Genomic DNA, 16143 nt, shown 5'->3' with positions numbered 1-16143 from the left:
ATATCCTAAAACTGATCTGACATGAATAAGTGTTTGTTTGGCATCTCATTAGAAACGTGGTGTTTGAATTAACGTGATTTATGTTTGGATGATTCGTAACAAACTTGATTTAAAAAAAATGAATATCGTTTGAATGATATTAATTGAACTCATGTTTGGAACTATAATTAAATTTTTTAATACTTTATCCTTTTTTTGTTGTGAGTATAAAAGTATAAAATAAAACAAAAGAAAAAGGAAACAAGATAAAGTGATAGAGACACCGAATTTTAATTCAATTTGGCTTTAGACTTGCATCTTCTTCTTTACCTCTTCGTTGGCTATTGAATAATGAGTCTTTGCTGCTGTTTTCCTCTTTATCGCAACCACAGTTGCAGCTCACAGGTGCAAGGTTTGTCGACACCAACGAAGACCAGGTCCGAGCGGGTTTGGATCTAAAACTCTTTCTTCTCTGCATGGTGGCATTGTCGTTTCCACCGATTTAACACGCCTACGCGACGATCCCAACAAAGGCGTGCTCAACAGCAAACTCGAGCACAGAAGGACGAGGAAACACGATTTTAACTACCATGCTCTTCAAACCCAAAAACAGAGGCACCAAAGGAATAAACAGAGCAAGAAATGCAGTTGTTGAAAGCCAAAGCTTCAAAATTATGACTTTGCCTTTAATTCTTCAACGGTTGAACGCGAACGCTCGATGCTGCCGCTCTGATTTATCGCTTCTGATTTAACGCTGTTTTGGTGCCGATTTGCGTTGATGCGTTTACGGAAACGCAAAACCAAACAGGTGAAAGGCATAGGTGAACCACGTTACTGAAAACGCAACGCGCGTTTTACGCCCCCAACGCCAAACCAAACAGGCCCTAAATCTATTATCCACCATTACATACAAAATAGCTTCTAACTCCCAAATTCCATACATGTACATCTCACTACTTTTTTTCTCCACAAAAAGCTGTACACTATCCAAAATCTACACCTAAAGATGTCAATGGGTACGGGTGGACATGGGTAGTATATACCCACCACCCGCTCCGCAGGTAAAAATTTACACTCGTACCCGCTCCATACCTACATGGATATCCATTAAGTGGGTTTAAACCAGATTTTAAAATATCTGTGGATATTCATGGGCACCCGACATCCATTAATATACATGGATTCACATATATTTTTTTAAATGAAAATACTATTAAAAATAAAGTTTAAGATTAGACTTTACCGTTATCAATGTGTAAAGGAAAATACAAGAAAAATACTTCTTTTCTACCTCTTTTTGGGGTATAAGGGCTGCTTTTTACTATTACTATTATACAAGTTTACCTGAGTTTAAAATTATAAAAATTTCAAACACAAATTCATTAGATATTAGACTTTTTTTTGTAGATAAATATTAGACTTAATATACATCTCATGCTAGAGTGTGTGTGTGTATATATATATATAAGTAAAATATATTTTAATATAGGGTGGGTATCCGTGGGATGGGTACATCAATATCCATACTCGTCTCATTACTAAATAAATAATGTAAATATCCATTACAAAAATCCGTAGATACCTATGGTTGCGGGTAATTTTTTTACTCATAACGGGTTTTTATCCACGTATCCGCGGGTGTGGATAATTTTGACATCCCTACCACAACCTTCAGTTTAGGAACCATGAATGAAACAGGATAAGAAAAAAGCAAATCATTTTATTTTATTTTATAATAATGATCTCCAACACCTTGTTCCCACAATGTATACAATTTATGCATATATAACACTCTTCAACACTATACTTTTTTTAAAGTGATCATTTATTAAAATCAAGCTACAGGAGGCATAGAAGCCAAAACATGCTGAGCCACCACATGAAGAGTACAATCCGGAACTTCTTCCACCACATCATATCAATGTAAGTAGAAGTGTTCCTAGCCAAACAATCAGCTGCAGCGTTGCCAGAACATCTTATAAACGATAAAGTAAAAACATCAAAAGCAATTACCACAATTGCATGTTCTATTTTATTCCCTTTGAGATCTTTTTTATTAGGGGTCCAACACCATCACGGTCAATTTCAAAACGTAATGAACTAATGAAGTATATACTTCTTTATACCTTCCAAGTTCCAACCCACCAAATACTCAGGATTCTGTGAAGGCTACCACTGCAAGCCAAAGCAAAACATGAAACACTCAATACACATGTTCATTAGCTTCATTTTTTATCACTAATTGGACTTTTTGAGATTAATCCCTCCACTATAAGATAGCTTTGTGAATTAATAAAAAACAGTAGTAAATTATAATGGAAATCAAATACAGTAGTACATCAAAAACTTATAATACTCTATTCAAGTGAGGAGCTTAAAATAATTTACACAATGTCCTCTTCAAATAACGGGCAACTCCCTTATTTTCATTATTTCCAATGGCTTGCAAACAGTTTCAGATGAACACTTTCCAATCAGAAATAATTGAGTCACTTTAGTTCTGGTCTTGACAGCCAGCGAATGAAAATAAATTTGAAGGCATGAAGAAGTAATTGAGTCATTTATATCAGCATACCTTTTCAAGTGAGTGGTGTGAATCTTGGCCCGAATGCTCTCAGATTGTTCTTGATTGCAGCATCTCAGATCACTGTCCGATCCTCCTACGGCAGATAGTACAGAACTGGGGGCCTAAACCATTTTGAGTGCTGAACTGTTGGTTTGAAGATCCGAGGCTTCATACAGTTGTGACTAAGTCTTGGTCAGGTTTGAAGTTTCGTGGCTGGGCAGCTTTTATTCTTAAAGAAAAGCTCAAGGGTCATAGAGTTGTACTGAAGGATTGGAATACAAATGTGTTCGGGAATTTGAAGACTAGGAGGGAAGCTCTAGTCCAACACATCAATGAGCTGGATGCGCGGGAGGAAGAGGAGGGTTTGACAGAGGCAGATAGATCCATGCAGCGTGAATTAATTTCTGAGTTTTGGCAAGTTCTGCGGCTAAATGAATCTTTGTTGTGCCAAAAAGCTAGATTATGTTGGTTAGCTCATGGGGATCAGAACTTGAGCTTCTTTCACTCTACAATAAATTGGAAGAGACGCTCTAATTCTGTGGTTGGCCTTCTGGTTGATGGTGTTTGGGAGGAGGACCCCGTGCATGTTAAAGGTGCCATAAAATAATTTTTTGAGCAGAAATTCAAATCAACACAGTGGTAGCGACCGACGTTGGATGGCGTTCAATTCAGTACAGTTTCTGATGCGGATAATGCACGCTTAACAGCTCCATTTTCAGATGTTGAAATCAAGGCTGCGGTCTGGGATTGTGGTAGTGACAAGAGCCCGGGACCGGACGGGTTTAATTTTAAATTCATACATGAATTTTGGGACATCATGAAAGGTGATTTCAGCAGAGTGGTAAAGGATTTCTAGCGCCGAGGTGCCTTGCCTAAAGGAAGCAACGCATCGTTTATTGCTCTTATCCCGAAGGTGAACTCTCCACAATCCCTCAACGAATTTAGACTGATATCTCTGATTGGCTGCATTTATAAGGTACTTTCAAAACTTTTAACAATGCGGCTAAAATGTGTGATGGGGAAAATCATCGATGAGCGTCAGTTTGCATTTATTGAGGGTCGCTCTATGCTGAATAGTGTGGTTATTTTAAATGAGGTGGTCCATGAAGCTAAACTCCGCAAGCGTTCCACTCTCATCTTCAAAGTAGATTATGAAAAGGCATATGACTCGGTTGAATGGAGCTTCTTGCTGTATATGTTGAAGAGAATGAATTTCAGCAACAAATGGATTAATTGGGTCTATAGATGTCTTGAGTCAGCTACTGTTTCGGTATTGGTTAATGGTAGCCCAACTGGCGAATTCAAAATGGAACGTGGCCTCAGGCAAGGGAATCCCTTAGCACCTTTCCTGTATCTAAGTGCGGCTGAAGGTCTCAATGGGTTTTCATGAATGCAGTGAAACTCGGACTGTTCAATGGGTACAAGGTTGGCACGTGTGGGGGCTGTGAAGTTTCGATGTTCCAATTTGCTGATGACACAGTATTCGTGGGGGAGGCGTCCATACAAAATGTTGTGGTGCTTAAAGTTATTCTCCGCTGTTTTGAGCTGTCTTCAGGGTTAAAAGTGAACTTTAATAAAAGCAAATTAGCATCTACTACAGTGGAACCAGATTTTGAGCGGAGAATTGCAGCGGTACTTAACTGCAAAATTATGGCGACACCTTTTGTTTATTTGGGCATACCAATTGGGGCTAGACCTGACTGTCGCAGAACTTGGGATCCTGTTATTGCAATGTTCAGAAGTAGGTTATCTTCCTGGAGACTGAAAACTGTCTCATTTGGAGGGAGAATTTGTCTTGTGCAGAGCGTTCTTTCTGCTTTGCCCTTGTTTTACCTTTCCTTCTTTAAGATTCCGTCTTGTGTCGTGAAGGATTGTACCATAATTATGAGGAATTTCCTGTGGGGTGGTGGTGAGGAGGATAGGAAAATTGCTTGGGTTAAATGGTCCAAGGTTTGCTGGCCTAAAGAATTTGGCGGGTTGGGTATTAAAGATCTCTCTCTTTTTAATAGAGCACTTCTTGGCAAGTGGCTTTGGCGATGGCGTACGACCACTGACTCATTTTGGTGTCGGGTGATTAGAGCTAAATATGTAACAAGTGCGTGCCCAAAGTATTCACCCTGGTGGCGGGATATTCACGCGGCTTGTCACCTTGATGATCTGAACTAGTTTAATGGTGTTGTTTCTAAATCTGTTAAGAGTGGGGATGCTACTATTTTTTGGCATGATGACTGGACAGGGGATGACGGTTTGCGTGGTTCATTCTATCGTCTTTATAATCTTTCCAGCTAAAAATGGAATCATGTCAGTGAACTTGGTAGATGGGAGCATGTGAGGTGGCAGTGGAAATTCTTGTGGAGACGGCCTTTGATAGGGCGTGAATTGGATTGGGAACAAGGCTTGCTTCATGCGATTGGGCGAGTGCAATTGCTTGACAGGGTCCCGGATGCTTGGCTATGGTTGCCAAGTAGTGATGGCATTTATTCTGTTAATTCTGCCTACCACTTTTTGCAGGAACCTACTTTGCCTGGGTCTGATCAAGACCTTGTGATTATTTGGCAGTCTTTTGCACCTTCAAATGTGAAGGGATTTGCATGGTACGTACTGCTGGACCGTTTTGCAAGCAGAGAAAATTTGCTGAAGCGCCAGTTCACTAGCTGATGCAAACTGTGCTCCCTGTAATAACCATGTGGAATCAGGCTTCCATCTTTTATTCGCATATCCTTTTGCGTTGAGTATTTGGCATGGTTGTTTGCAGTGGTTGGGCTGTAATCCCATTCACACAACCACTGTACGTGATCATCTTCTCCACTTCAGGTTTGGGGTCAATAAATTGCAGCAGCGATTGGCTCACTCAGTCTGGCTTGCAGTCATTTGGTTTGTGTGGTTGACTCGGAATGAGTTGGTTTTTCGCGGGGGGCAGCAAACGTAGGGACTGTGCTTGAGCTCATTAAGCGCCGCTCATGGCAATGGAATAAGGCGAATATGCGAAGTTTTGGATACTCTTCCTTTGACTGGTTTTCTAATCCGCTTCTGTGCATTCTTGGCTCCTAGAGCATGTATGTGGTTGCTTCTTCCTGGGTTTGCAATTTCTGTAGCTGAGGAGTTTGTGTGGGGATTTGGTATTTTGGCAGAAGTGTGGCTCCAGGGACTTGATCGCATATGCTATTTGGGTGGGATTAAGTTTCTACTGGTTTTTGGGTATATCAAATTGCAAACTTGCATTTTTTGATTGTATTGTTTAGCTTTTGTTTTATCTCTTAGTGTATTATGGGTTAAGTACCCCTTGTACTCACTTTTAATACAAATTTGGCTTACCTAAAAAAAATATATCAGCATACCTTTTATCGAAATTTTCTTGGCCATACATATTCAGAACAAACTCTAAATCACTGTTCTCATTCTGTAACTTCTCAATCTGTAACAGGACATCATATAATTAGTTTTCTTTTAATATTAGTCATGGTCATTCTTGTTAGGGAATAACACAGTTGAAGAAGTGAAATAAACCATGTGCGCAATCAACAATACAAGAATATAACGTGGAAACTCCAAAACCGGAGGAAAAAACCACAACCGTTGTCAAAACCGACAATCAGAGAATAAACAATATGTGAAAATTATTACAACACACAGACTTCACTCTCAACCACCCCATAACCCCAGTACACCACACTCTCCAAAGTAAATATTTGAACTACATCTCACAATACTCTAAAACAAGAGCATAAGAGAAAAATAAAACACAAATATAAACTTAAAGTGTTTTCAGGTGCTACTACTTGGTGTTTTGGTGTGTTGAAACAAGGAGCTTGAGATCCCTATATATAGAATTAGACTCTCTCACCCCTCACAAATCTAAGCAATGTTGGACTTCTCCAAGATGCATAACTTGATCTTTTTTCTCCTTCATTAGCAATGTGAGACTTACATTGCAATCAACCCCAACAATCTCCACCTTGATTGTAATGGTCTTTAGTCTTCATTGTCTACACCGACAATCATTGTCTTCATCGACAAACATAATTCTCATTGTCTATATACCGACAAATTAAATTATCATACTCCACCATAAAAGAGTACACTAAACTTGGAACTAAACCATCCCAAGATTTTTCTTCACTTGAAACTAAACCATTCCAAGAATTTTCACATGTCGAAACCTTGCTGAAAATTTGTGGTGCAACTTCCATGTTGGCTTTTTCTTCGGAAGTTCATCAGCCATCAACATAACCACGTACCTTACATCAACGCCAACCAATGTCCGCACGCTATCACCACACACCTTGCATCTATATCAAACAATGCATGTGTGCCACCTGGACAATTTCATGCCCAAAACGCCTTGTGTAATCATGATTGCATCAACTCCTCCATCACAACATCATCGCAGCTGCAGACTGACTGTAAATCGTGCACCAGGTTGGTTCCCAACCAAAACCTCCCAAAACAGCACTTCACAATGTCACACTTCTTCAGCACCTTCGCAATACCACACTATGTGATATCCATCAAACCGGAAGCTCTGATACCACCGTTAGGGAATAACACAACTTAAGAAGTGAAATAAACCAGGTGCACAATCAACAACACAAGAATATGACGTGGAAACTCCAAAACCGGAGGAAAAAACCACAGCCGTTGTCAAAACCGACAACCAGAGAATAAACACTGTGAAAATTGTTACAACACATAGCCTTCACTCTCAACCACCCCACCCAGGACACCCACACTCTCCAAAGTAAATATTTGAACTACATCTCACAATACTCTAAAACAAGAGCATAAGAGAAAAAGAAAACACAAATATAAACTTAAAGTGTTTTCAGGTGCTACTACTTGGTGTTTTGGTGTGTTGAAACAAAGAGCTTGAGATCCATATATATAGAATTGGACTCTCCCACCCCTCACTAATCTAAGCAATGTGGGACTTCTCCAAGATGCATAACTTGATCTTTTTTCTCTTTCATTAGCAATGTGAGACTTACATTGCAATCAACCCCAACAATTCTCGCAGATCCCAACAAAATGAAAAAAGAAAAATAGTAAGAAAAGAAGAGGGGAAAACTCATAGAAAAGGGAAAACAATTTAGGTGAATATTATGAACGAAATACCCATTGTTTCACTACCAATGTGACCATATGTAGACCGATAAATAGAGGCCATCAAAGAAAAATTTCAGCAAAATGTTTTAAAAATCAGAGAGTAGAACGGTATAAAGGAATAAGTAATAATAAGTTTGTATAACCAACCTGACTTGGGAAGATGAAAGCTTGATGGTCAAGCTCACGCCTCTGAATCTCTGTGAACATACAACACTTTCATCTTATTGCTCTTATTTGATAAGAATGCCAGTCTGTAATCCAAGAAATTGAGCCAAATTAATCTGATTACACCTTATATTGTAGAGTAAATGTTATTTTTCAAAAATGGAGAACAACGTGCATATCCAAGAAACTGAGCTAAAATTTTGTTATCAATAACAAACGGTGAGACTTAATTCAGCCAAAGACCACTCGACAAAGCTTCTTGATATTAAAATAACTGAAGGGCTCCTCTCTGTAAATCATAGCAGCATCTGCATCAATATTCATAAGATTTGGCTAGGATATGTTCCATGAATTCAAAGACCATGACAAATTTTCTTATACTTGAAAAAGTGCCTAAGAGAGTTATCATGATAGTGGAAAGTAACATCGAAAAACATGGATATTAAGAGCTTCAAACATATAGAAAGTTGGGCTAAATGGTAAAACACAATGATTTTCCCAGCAAATATGGAGTTAGTATCTGTACATGGTGAGAAACAATGGAGAGAAATGCAGAGTGAGGTTTAGTATCTGTACATGGTGTATCTATGAGCATACTTCTCATCGTATGGCTCAACCATAAATGCTTAGTATATGTACATGCAGGGGCCGATCCCGACATTTTGGAAGCCCTGGGCAAATAATAAAAATGGACCCCTAATAATTTTCTTAAAGAACATTATCTATTTAAATTGTAAATAACATCAACAACTTAAAAAATATGTGACTAACATAAACAAAACGTCATATTCTAGTCAATATTATCCAAAAAAAATTTAACTACTTAAAAAAAAAAACCTCTCTCCTAGCATTTATTGAAGCAAAATTTCCAATCAAGTCTTCATATTATATATTATCCAACAAATTATACTCAATTGCTATCAATGCTAACCCATTAAGCCTTTCTTGTAACATGGTAGACCGCAAGTAAGACTTTAACAACTTCAATTTTGAAAAACTTCTTTCAGCAGAGGCAACTGTCACAGGAATAGTCAATAAAATTCTAGATGCAATAATTGTATTAGGGAAAAAATTCATGCCTTTCAAAAATCTCAATATATCAATAGGTCCAATATTACTTGTATCTGCATGCCTCTCTTATCAATTGTGAACACCTTCAATACAGAAGTACATAACTGGTCTTGAATGCAACTACTAAATTTTTTTTTGAGAAATTTTAATGGAAATTATTTTTTGGGCCCCTTCTTTTTGGAAGCCCTGGGTTGTGGGTCCGCCTGCACATGCCCAGACCCGACCCTGTGTACATGGTATTTTCTAAAGTGTCTCCAAATAATAGCTCAAGTGGTAAGAGCTTAGAGACAATTACGGAGGCAAGGGGGTGCATGGATATGCCATGACACCATCCAAAATTTTGCCTTTTAAAAAATTGACATAAAGAAATCGGACAATGTTTTATTGGATAACGTCTTTGGTCAGATTGGCACGTAGTAGCTTCTAATCCTCTATAGAATCCAATTATCTAATAGCTTGTGCAATTTTTGTATTTTTTTTTTCCCCTTCACATACCCAATATTCCACAATCACACTTTATACAAATGAGTTAACATATTCTTTTATGCTAAATTCATTTATTCTAAGTTGAAATAAAGAGTTAACAAAATGAAATCGTCAATGAGCCTTAAGGGACAAATTTTAAAAAAAATATACGTTTTTATATTTTTATAAATTTAATAGTAATGCACAGACTTTTTACACAAACAATGAATAATGGGCCGTCAAATAAGAAAATACGCTTTAAATTTAATTAAACAAAAAGGAACATAAATGTTATTGAACATGTAACATTAATTTATTTTTCTGATATAAAAAAATCCTTATAACTAAGGATGAAAAAAGTAGTTCTTTGTTCATCAAATCCTCCCGAATCTGGGGGAGGGGGAACAAAAGTGAAATCAAACAATGGAACACAATTGAAATATACCGTTGGTATCTATTACAATAACATAATTTCTTTTACCAATTATCAGACTCGGCCGGGTTAAAATGAACACTATATTCAATGATGTCACACTTATTGAAAAGTGAATAAAAGTCTTAAATAAAAACGTATTTCGTAAACACAATGAAATAAGTCAAACCATCAAAACTCGTATATCAGAGTTGAAACAAAACACATAACTGATGTTATTCAGCTCAAAAACGGTGATCGAAAGTCATTGGATTTTTGCTTTGTGACTGAATAAACTGTTGCTCTCAGAGCTAATCATGACCTCAAACACACAGGGTTGGATTATCAACATTTTTGCTTTGTCACAGTTCAAGCATGGTGCATGGAATGACAATAATACGGAGAACATAGCATCATTTTGTTTGACATGTCCAACAAAAACCTAAGTCCCAGAAAAACCTAATACTTAATTAGTAAAATAACGCCTGTTGAAGACACCACATGCTCAAAATAACTCTTCAACGAAGATCATTCTGTACTCGAAGCACTACAAAAACCTAAGGTTACTATGTTGCAGGACATTATACCCCAAATTATCATATGGTTCATTACACCAAAACATGTCCTCCATGTAAAAACTTGACTTTTACGAATAGTTTGCACACTAGATATCATTTAAGAAAGTGAGGGCTAATCAACCCAGCAATCTCGAGCATGCCAACTTCATCTTTCCCTGCAAATACCTTCTTCAGCTTCTCATCACACCGTATAAGCTTCTTGTTTTCAGGGTCCTGTTAGAATTACAAGTAAAACCAATCCAAGGTAAGGTTACAAACGTAGCTGAATCTATTTCTCAAAGGAAGATGGAAGCAGATTAATAGATCATATCAAAATAATAGAGCCCCAATTTAGAAAGTATCACAGAAGACATCAAATTTGTAGACAACTTGGAGGTATTAAGAAATTCCTGTTCTAGTACAAAAGAAAGTGTAATTTGCTAGAAGATGTTCTCATAGCAAAGTATTTGTCGCTACTAAATCAAACAATTGAACTTCAGATGGCTCTAAAACTGAGAATAGAATATCTGGACATCAACTATTATAATAGAACTTAACAAAATCGCATATTCCTCAAATTCATAACAATAGTGCAGATCAAACTATTACAATGTGGAATAGCAGAGTGCAGATGACTCAGCACTTGATGATACCAAGACAGGTTAAACACGTGTCTTTCTGAAAATCACAAGAGAAAGTGTCCCAAAAGGTGGGTTGGGCACACACATCTGAATCCCTTTTCCCACAAGCATAGTTTCCTCACAATTTATAACAGGTATTGTAGCCCAGTAGCATCTAGGTTCTTTAGGATTTGGAAATGAATTAATGTTGGTTTCAACAATGAACAATGAACTAGTCTCAATACTCATAGTCCACCTTAATCATGTCATAAAAACTCTCTTAAAAAAGAAAGAAACAATAAACAAACAAACGAACAATATATAAGTATGAATGAACACTAGATTGGTGGGAACATTATCCATACAGCTTTCAAATTGGTGGGTAATAAATAACGTGTATACAATAGTATTAACCACAGCAGAGTGAGGTATCTTGTAAAGCAGCATAAACAGAGAAATGAAATCGATGCAGGGTTTAAAGCACAAGACAGCCAACAAGGGTTTGATAAGGTCTTTAAACAAAATATAATATTTATTTAATTTAGAAAAGAAAATGAAGGGTTATGTTATTGACCTGAAGATTGTTTTCCTTAATGTAGGCCCAAATGTGTTTGAGTGCTTGAGTACGAGAAATCTCGGGGACGCCGCAGATGGATTGCATCTCAGGGGAGATTTTGCGGGGTTTCATGATACCACGGATTTTGTTGCCGGCGGCAGAAGGCTGAGAGACGGTGGCGGAGGTGACGACGGGTCGAACCATGCGAAGAGTGGGAGGAGGTGGAAGAGCGAAAGAAGGTTGAGACCTGAAAGAGAGAGTAAAGGAAGAGAAGAGACCCAAAGTTGACGCAGCCATCACTCCTTCTCACACTCACACAAGATAATCTCTTCTCTTCTGCGCCTCTACATTGGTTATCTAATAGTAATACCCCTTCTTCTCTCTTCTCATTTCCCAATTTGCCCTTCCCTTTCAAATTTCAAATTTTATTAATTAATGCGAGATTAATACTCCCTCCGTTCCTTATTATAAGTCATATTTTTTGAAAAAAATTTGTTCTTAAATATAAGTCACTTTCTAATATCTAAGAAGTATTAAATAATTTTTTCCAAATTCACCCTCATATTGAATATGAAAGAGATGATGAACTCTTGAAATATTAACTTGGAGAGAGAAAATCATAGGAAAGTAAATAAGGGTAGTCTAGAAAAGCTAATCATTTCCTTTACAAATATATTATTACTAACTACTTTTCTTAATTTAAGAGAATTAGTTTTTTGTGACTTATAAATAGGAACAGAGGGATAGGGAGTACAAATTAAAGCAAAAACACAAACAAGTTTTTTCTTCTTCTTATTTTAAATTAAAAAAATGACAAACATGCCTGAAATCAATCACGAGGCCCATTGTCCATTCTAACTTGAATTCTTAACCCATTTATCCTTTGTCCAAAAAACACATTTACCCCTATTGTCAATTCTTAACTCACAAGAAAAATGCATTTTCACTAGGGTGGGTTTGCATGATTCTACCATAATTAGATTAGATAATATGGTTAGATTAGAAATATCTACATTATTAGTACAACTGAAGCAGAGAAGCAGAAGCAGAAGCAGAGATGGAGATGGTTGAAAAGGTTGCTCTTCCTCTACTCCTCCCTAACTTACCTCCTTCCTCCAGGCCCACTCTTATCCATGACATCAATTCCTCTTCCTCTTCATCTTCACACTCCCCCCGTCGCCACCGCACCAGTATCGGAAGGTCCTCCGACCCCAACCGCGGCAAACCATGGTCCAACCGCCGCCTCTCTGCTCGAGGTCAGCAAATTCTCCAAACCTTAATCGATTCCCATTCCATTCCTCCACTCGATGATATCTTGCCTCCACTCTTCGACCCTCCCTCCTCTCTCTCTCGGGATGTTCTCGCTATCATCAGGGGTTTAGGGTTTAACGAGAAATACGACCTTGCTCTCGCCGTTTTTGATTGGGTTCGTTGCCGCGAGGGTTCTCTTCCTCTTTTGAGTGGCTCTGCTATCGCTGTCATCATTAACCTTCTCGGCAAAGCGGGTCGGGTCTCATCCGCCGCCTCCATGCTCCGCACTCTCCAAAACGATGGCTTCCAAATCGATGTCTACGCCTACACTTCTCTCATAACCGCTTATGCCAACACTCGCAACTACAAGGACGCCATCTCCATCTTCAACAAGATGCAACAAGATGGCTGCACGCCTACTCTCGTTACTTATAATGTTGTCTTGAATGTTTATGGTAAGATGGGCATGCCTTGGTCTCAGGTTAACGCTCTTCTTCAGGCCATGAAAACACACGGGGTTTCCCCTGATTTGTACACTTACAATACACTCATTAGCTGTTGTCGTCGCGGTTCTCTTTGTGAACAAGCTCTTGAGTTGTTTCAGCAGATGAAGCTAGAGGGTTTCAGGCCTGACAGAGTTACCTATAATGCTTTAGTGGATGTTTTTGCCAAGTCCAGACTCCCCGAGGAGGCCATGGAAGTTCTCATAGAGATGGAAACTAATGGATTTTCTCCTACCACTGTCACTTACAATTCATTAATATCAGCTTATGTCAGGGGTGGTTTCTTGGACCAAGCATCCAAGCTCAAAACCCAAATGATGGAGAAAGGGGTCAAGCTTGATGTCTTTACCTACACTACTCTTTTGTCAGGATTTGAGAAGGCTGGAAAAGATGAGTTTGCAGTTAACATTTTTCAAGAGATGAGAGCAGCAGGATGCAAACCTAATATTTGCACTTTTAATGCTCTTATTAAGATGCATGGTAACAGGGGAAAGTTTGCCGAAATGATGAAAGTCTTTGAGGAGATCAAGGTATGCGGGTGTTCCCCTGATATTGTTACTTGGAACTCCCTTTTGGCCGTGTTCGGACAAAATGGAATGGACTCTGAAGTATCAGGAGTTTTCAAAGAAATGAAGAGATCAGGGTTTGTACCCGATAGGGACACCTTCAACACCCTCATAAGTGCTTACAGCAGGTGTGGTTCCTTGGATCAAGCAATAGCTATTTACAAGAGTATGCTGGAAGCTGGAGTTACTCCAGATCTCTCCACCTATAATGCTGTTTTGGCAGCATTGGCTCGAGGAGGGTATTGGGAACAATCTGAAAAAGTCCTTGCTGAAATGAAGGATCGTCGGTGTAAACCTGATGAGATAACATTCTCTTCTTTGCTTCATGCCTATGCCAATGCTAAGGAGATTGATAGGATGACTGCTTTTGCTGAGGAGATATACTCGGGTTCTATAGAAGCAAATGCTGTTCTGTTGAAGACCCTTGTTCTAGTAAATAGTAAGAGTGGTCTGCTAACGGAAACAGAACGTGCTTTTTTGGAATTAAGGAGAAGAGGAATTTCACCTAACATAACTACTCTGAATGCAATGATTTCTATTTACGGGAGGAAGCAGATGGTGGCCAAAGCTATTGAAATTTTGAATTTCATGTATGAGAGTGGATTTACTCCAACTTTGTCTACATATAATAGCTTGATGTATATGTACAGCCGTTCGGAAAACTTCCAAAAGTCAGAAGAAATCTTAAGGGAAGTTCTAGAAAAAGGTATGAAACCTGATAAAATTTCATATAATACTGTTATTTATGGATATTGCAGAAATGGTAGGATGAAGGAGGCTTCACGGATATTTTCTGAGATGAAGAATGCTGCACTTGTTCCCAATGTTGTAACTTACAACACATTTATTGCAGCTTACGCTGCTGACTCGATGTTTATTGAGGCTGTTGATGTTGTTAGATACATGATCAAACAGGGATGTAAGCCAGACCAGAATACTTATAACTCCATCATTGATTGGTATTGTAAGCACAATCGGCAAGATGAGGCAAACAGTTTTGTGAGAAACCTTAGTGGTCTTGACCCACATCTTTCCAAGGAGGAAGAAAGTAGGTTACTAGATAGAATAGTTAGGGAATGGCCATAAGTTTTTCCATGACTCTTCCACAGAGGCTATTTTGGAACTCAGAATGTTTCTTGGTCTCCAGTTCTAGATGCCTTAGTCCCTTCCTCCTCCTTCGTTGCATGTTATGTGATATTTGGGTATGGAGTTTGGTGAGTCACCCAATGCAGATGTGCTGGCGTGTTCCTTGATCACAGTTTGTGGGCATAAAAAGGCAGCATGTATATCTGCTCATTGATTCTAGCTGGTGAGGTCACCCAGAAAGGGGGGAAATTAAGGAAATATGAAGAGAAGGGAGAGGGGTTGGTTTTGAATGCCAATACCATGTAGAATAAATAATAAACTGTATAGCAAGGCTATCATCAAGAAGGGGAAAAAACATGTGCTAGGCTGTTTGTGTATAGTCATTTTGATAACTGTATTTATGGTATGATTTATTATAAAGTGTATCTGTAACAACCAATATGAATTTGTGTTAATGTTTTAGGAGTTGTATTTAAGGGAATGTAATCTTTCATACGAAGAAATATATGTGAAAGTTGCACAAAAGAATGTGAGTAGTCAACCATATAGAAGTAGGGTAGCAACTTGTATTTCCTCTTTCTGTATTCATTTTGAAACAAGTTGTTCATATTAAATAGTATTGTTGTTATCTATATTAAATCTCAAACATGGTCACTGCAGATTGCTGCAGTGAGATCAGTTTTTTGTTGTTATTTTTTATTGTCTACAATAATAGTAAACCTATCCAGACCACTGCCACTTGTCAACCGTTCACTAACTCACCCAAATTTTTTTTTTTACTTCGCCCACTGCACAAGCTTCTTCCAGACATTCAGGCTGTGTAGCTTCAACGAGATTTCATGTTTAGAATTTAAACTGAAATTTGTAACTTGAAATTTAAAAATTTAAACTCTAATTTGTGGTTGCTGGGAACATCTACTACTTTACAATCATGAACAACAAGCACAACTGTTCTGCACTTTCATGGTAAGAGAAGGTAGTTCCTCAGATGCTTTGAAATGATCTTATGATGTCTTTTTGGTTATGTATGGAGCAGTGTTGTTAATTGCGGGTGGCGGGTCATGGCGGAAAGCAAAAATCCCGCCATACGTGACTAATAATGGCGGAAATGGCGGCCATATGGCGGGATATTGGCCATGGCGGAAAGCAAAAAAACTGCCATGGCGGATATTTGGTAACACTGGTATGGAGCATGGACTCTATAGTCTACAAGGATCTTGACTTTGCCAATGTGTTGAATTGT

At 38.3% G+C, this 16143-nt stretch overlaps 4 protein-coding genes across 4 annotated transcripts; 3 read left to right on the top strand and 1 right to left on the bottom strand.

Moving 5' to 3' along the window:
* The first annotated feature begins 3542 nt into the window (after positions 1-3542).
* On the top strand, positions 3543-3935 carry LOC130737349 (secreted RxLR effector protein 78-like). Its single transcript, XM_057589093.1, has one exon. The coding sequence runs from the start codon at positions 3543-3545 to the stop codon at positions 3933-3935; it is 393 nt and encodes a 130-aa protein (XP_057445076.1).
* Positions 3932-5314, top strand: LOC130737348 (uncharacterized). Its single transcript, XM_057589092.1, has 3 exons — positions 3932-4495; positions 5057-5139; positions 5242-5314. Exons 1-3 carry the CDS (start codon positions 3932-3934, stop codon positions 5312-5314), a joined length of 720 nt encoding a protein of 239 aa, XP_057445075.1.
* A 4784-nt stretch (positions 5315-10098) lies between these two features.
* Positions 10099-11844, bottom strand: LOC130741450 (upstream activation factor subunit UAF30). The gene is made up of 2 exons (XM_057594365.1): positions 11513-11844; positions 10099-10552 (listed from the first exon to the last, which is right to left on the bottom strand). Exons 1-2 carry the CDS (start codon positions 11789-11791, stop codon positions 10433-10435), a joined length of 399 nt encoding a protein of 132 aa, XP_057450348.1. The 5' UTR covers positions 11792-11844; the 3' UTR covers positions 10099-10432.
* Positions 11845-12508: 664 nt separating this feature from the next.
* LOC130741446 (pentatricopeptide repeat-containing protein At5g02860-like) lies at positions 12509-15592 on the top strand. Its single transcript, XM_057594359.1, has one exon. It carries the CDS (start codon positions 12552-12554, stop codon positions 14898-14900), a length of 2349 nt encoding a protein of 782 aa, XP_057450342.1. The 5' UTR covers positions 12509-12551; the 3' UTR covers positions 14901-15592.
* The last annotated feature ends 551 nt before the right edge of the window (positions 15593-16143 follow it).

This window comes from Lotus japonicus, chromosome 2 (assembly GCF_012489685.1).
Source record: "Lotus japonicus ecotype B-129 chromosome 2, LjGifu_v1.2".
Taxonomy (NCBI): domain Eukaryota; kingdom Viridiplantae; phylum Streptophyta; class Magnoliopsida; order Fabales; family Fabaceae; genus Lotus; species Lotus japonicus.
Note: the sequence above shows the minus strand (reverse complement) of the source record. Positions and strands in the feature narration are given on the sequence as shown.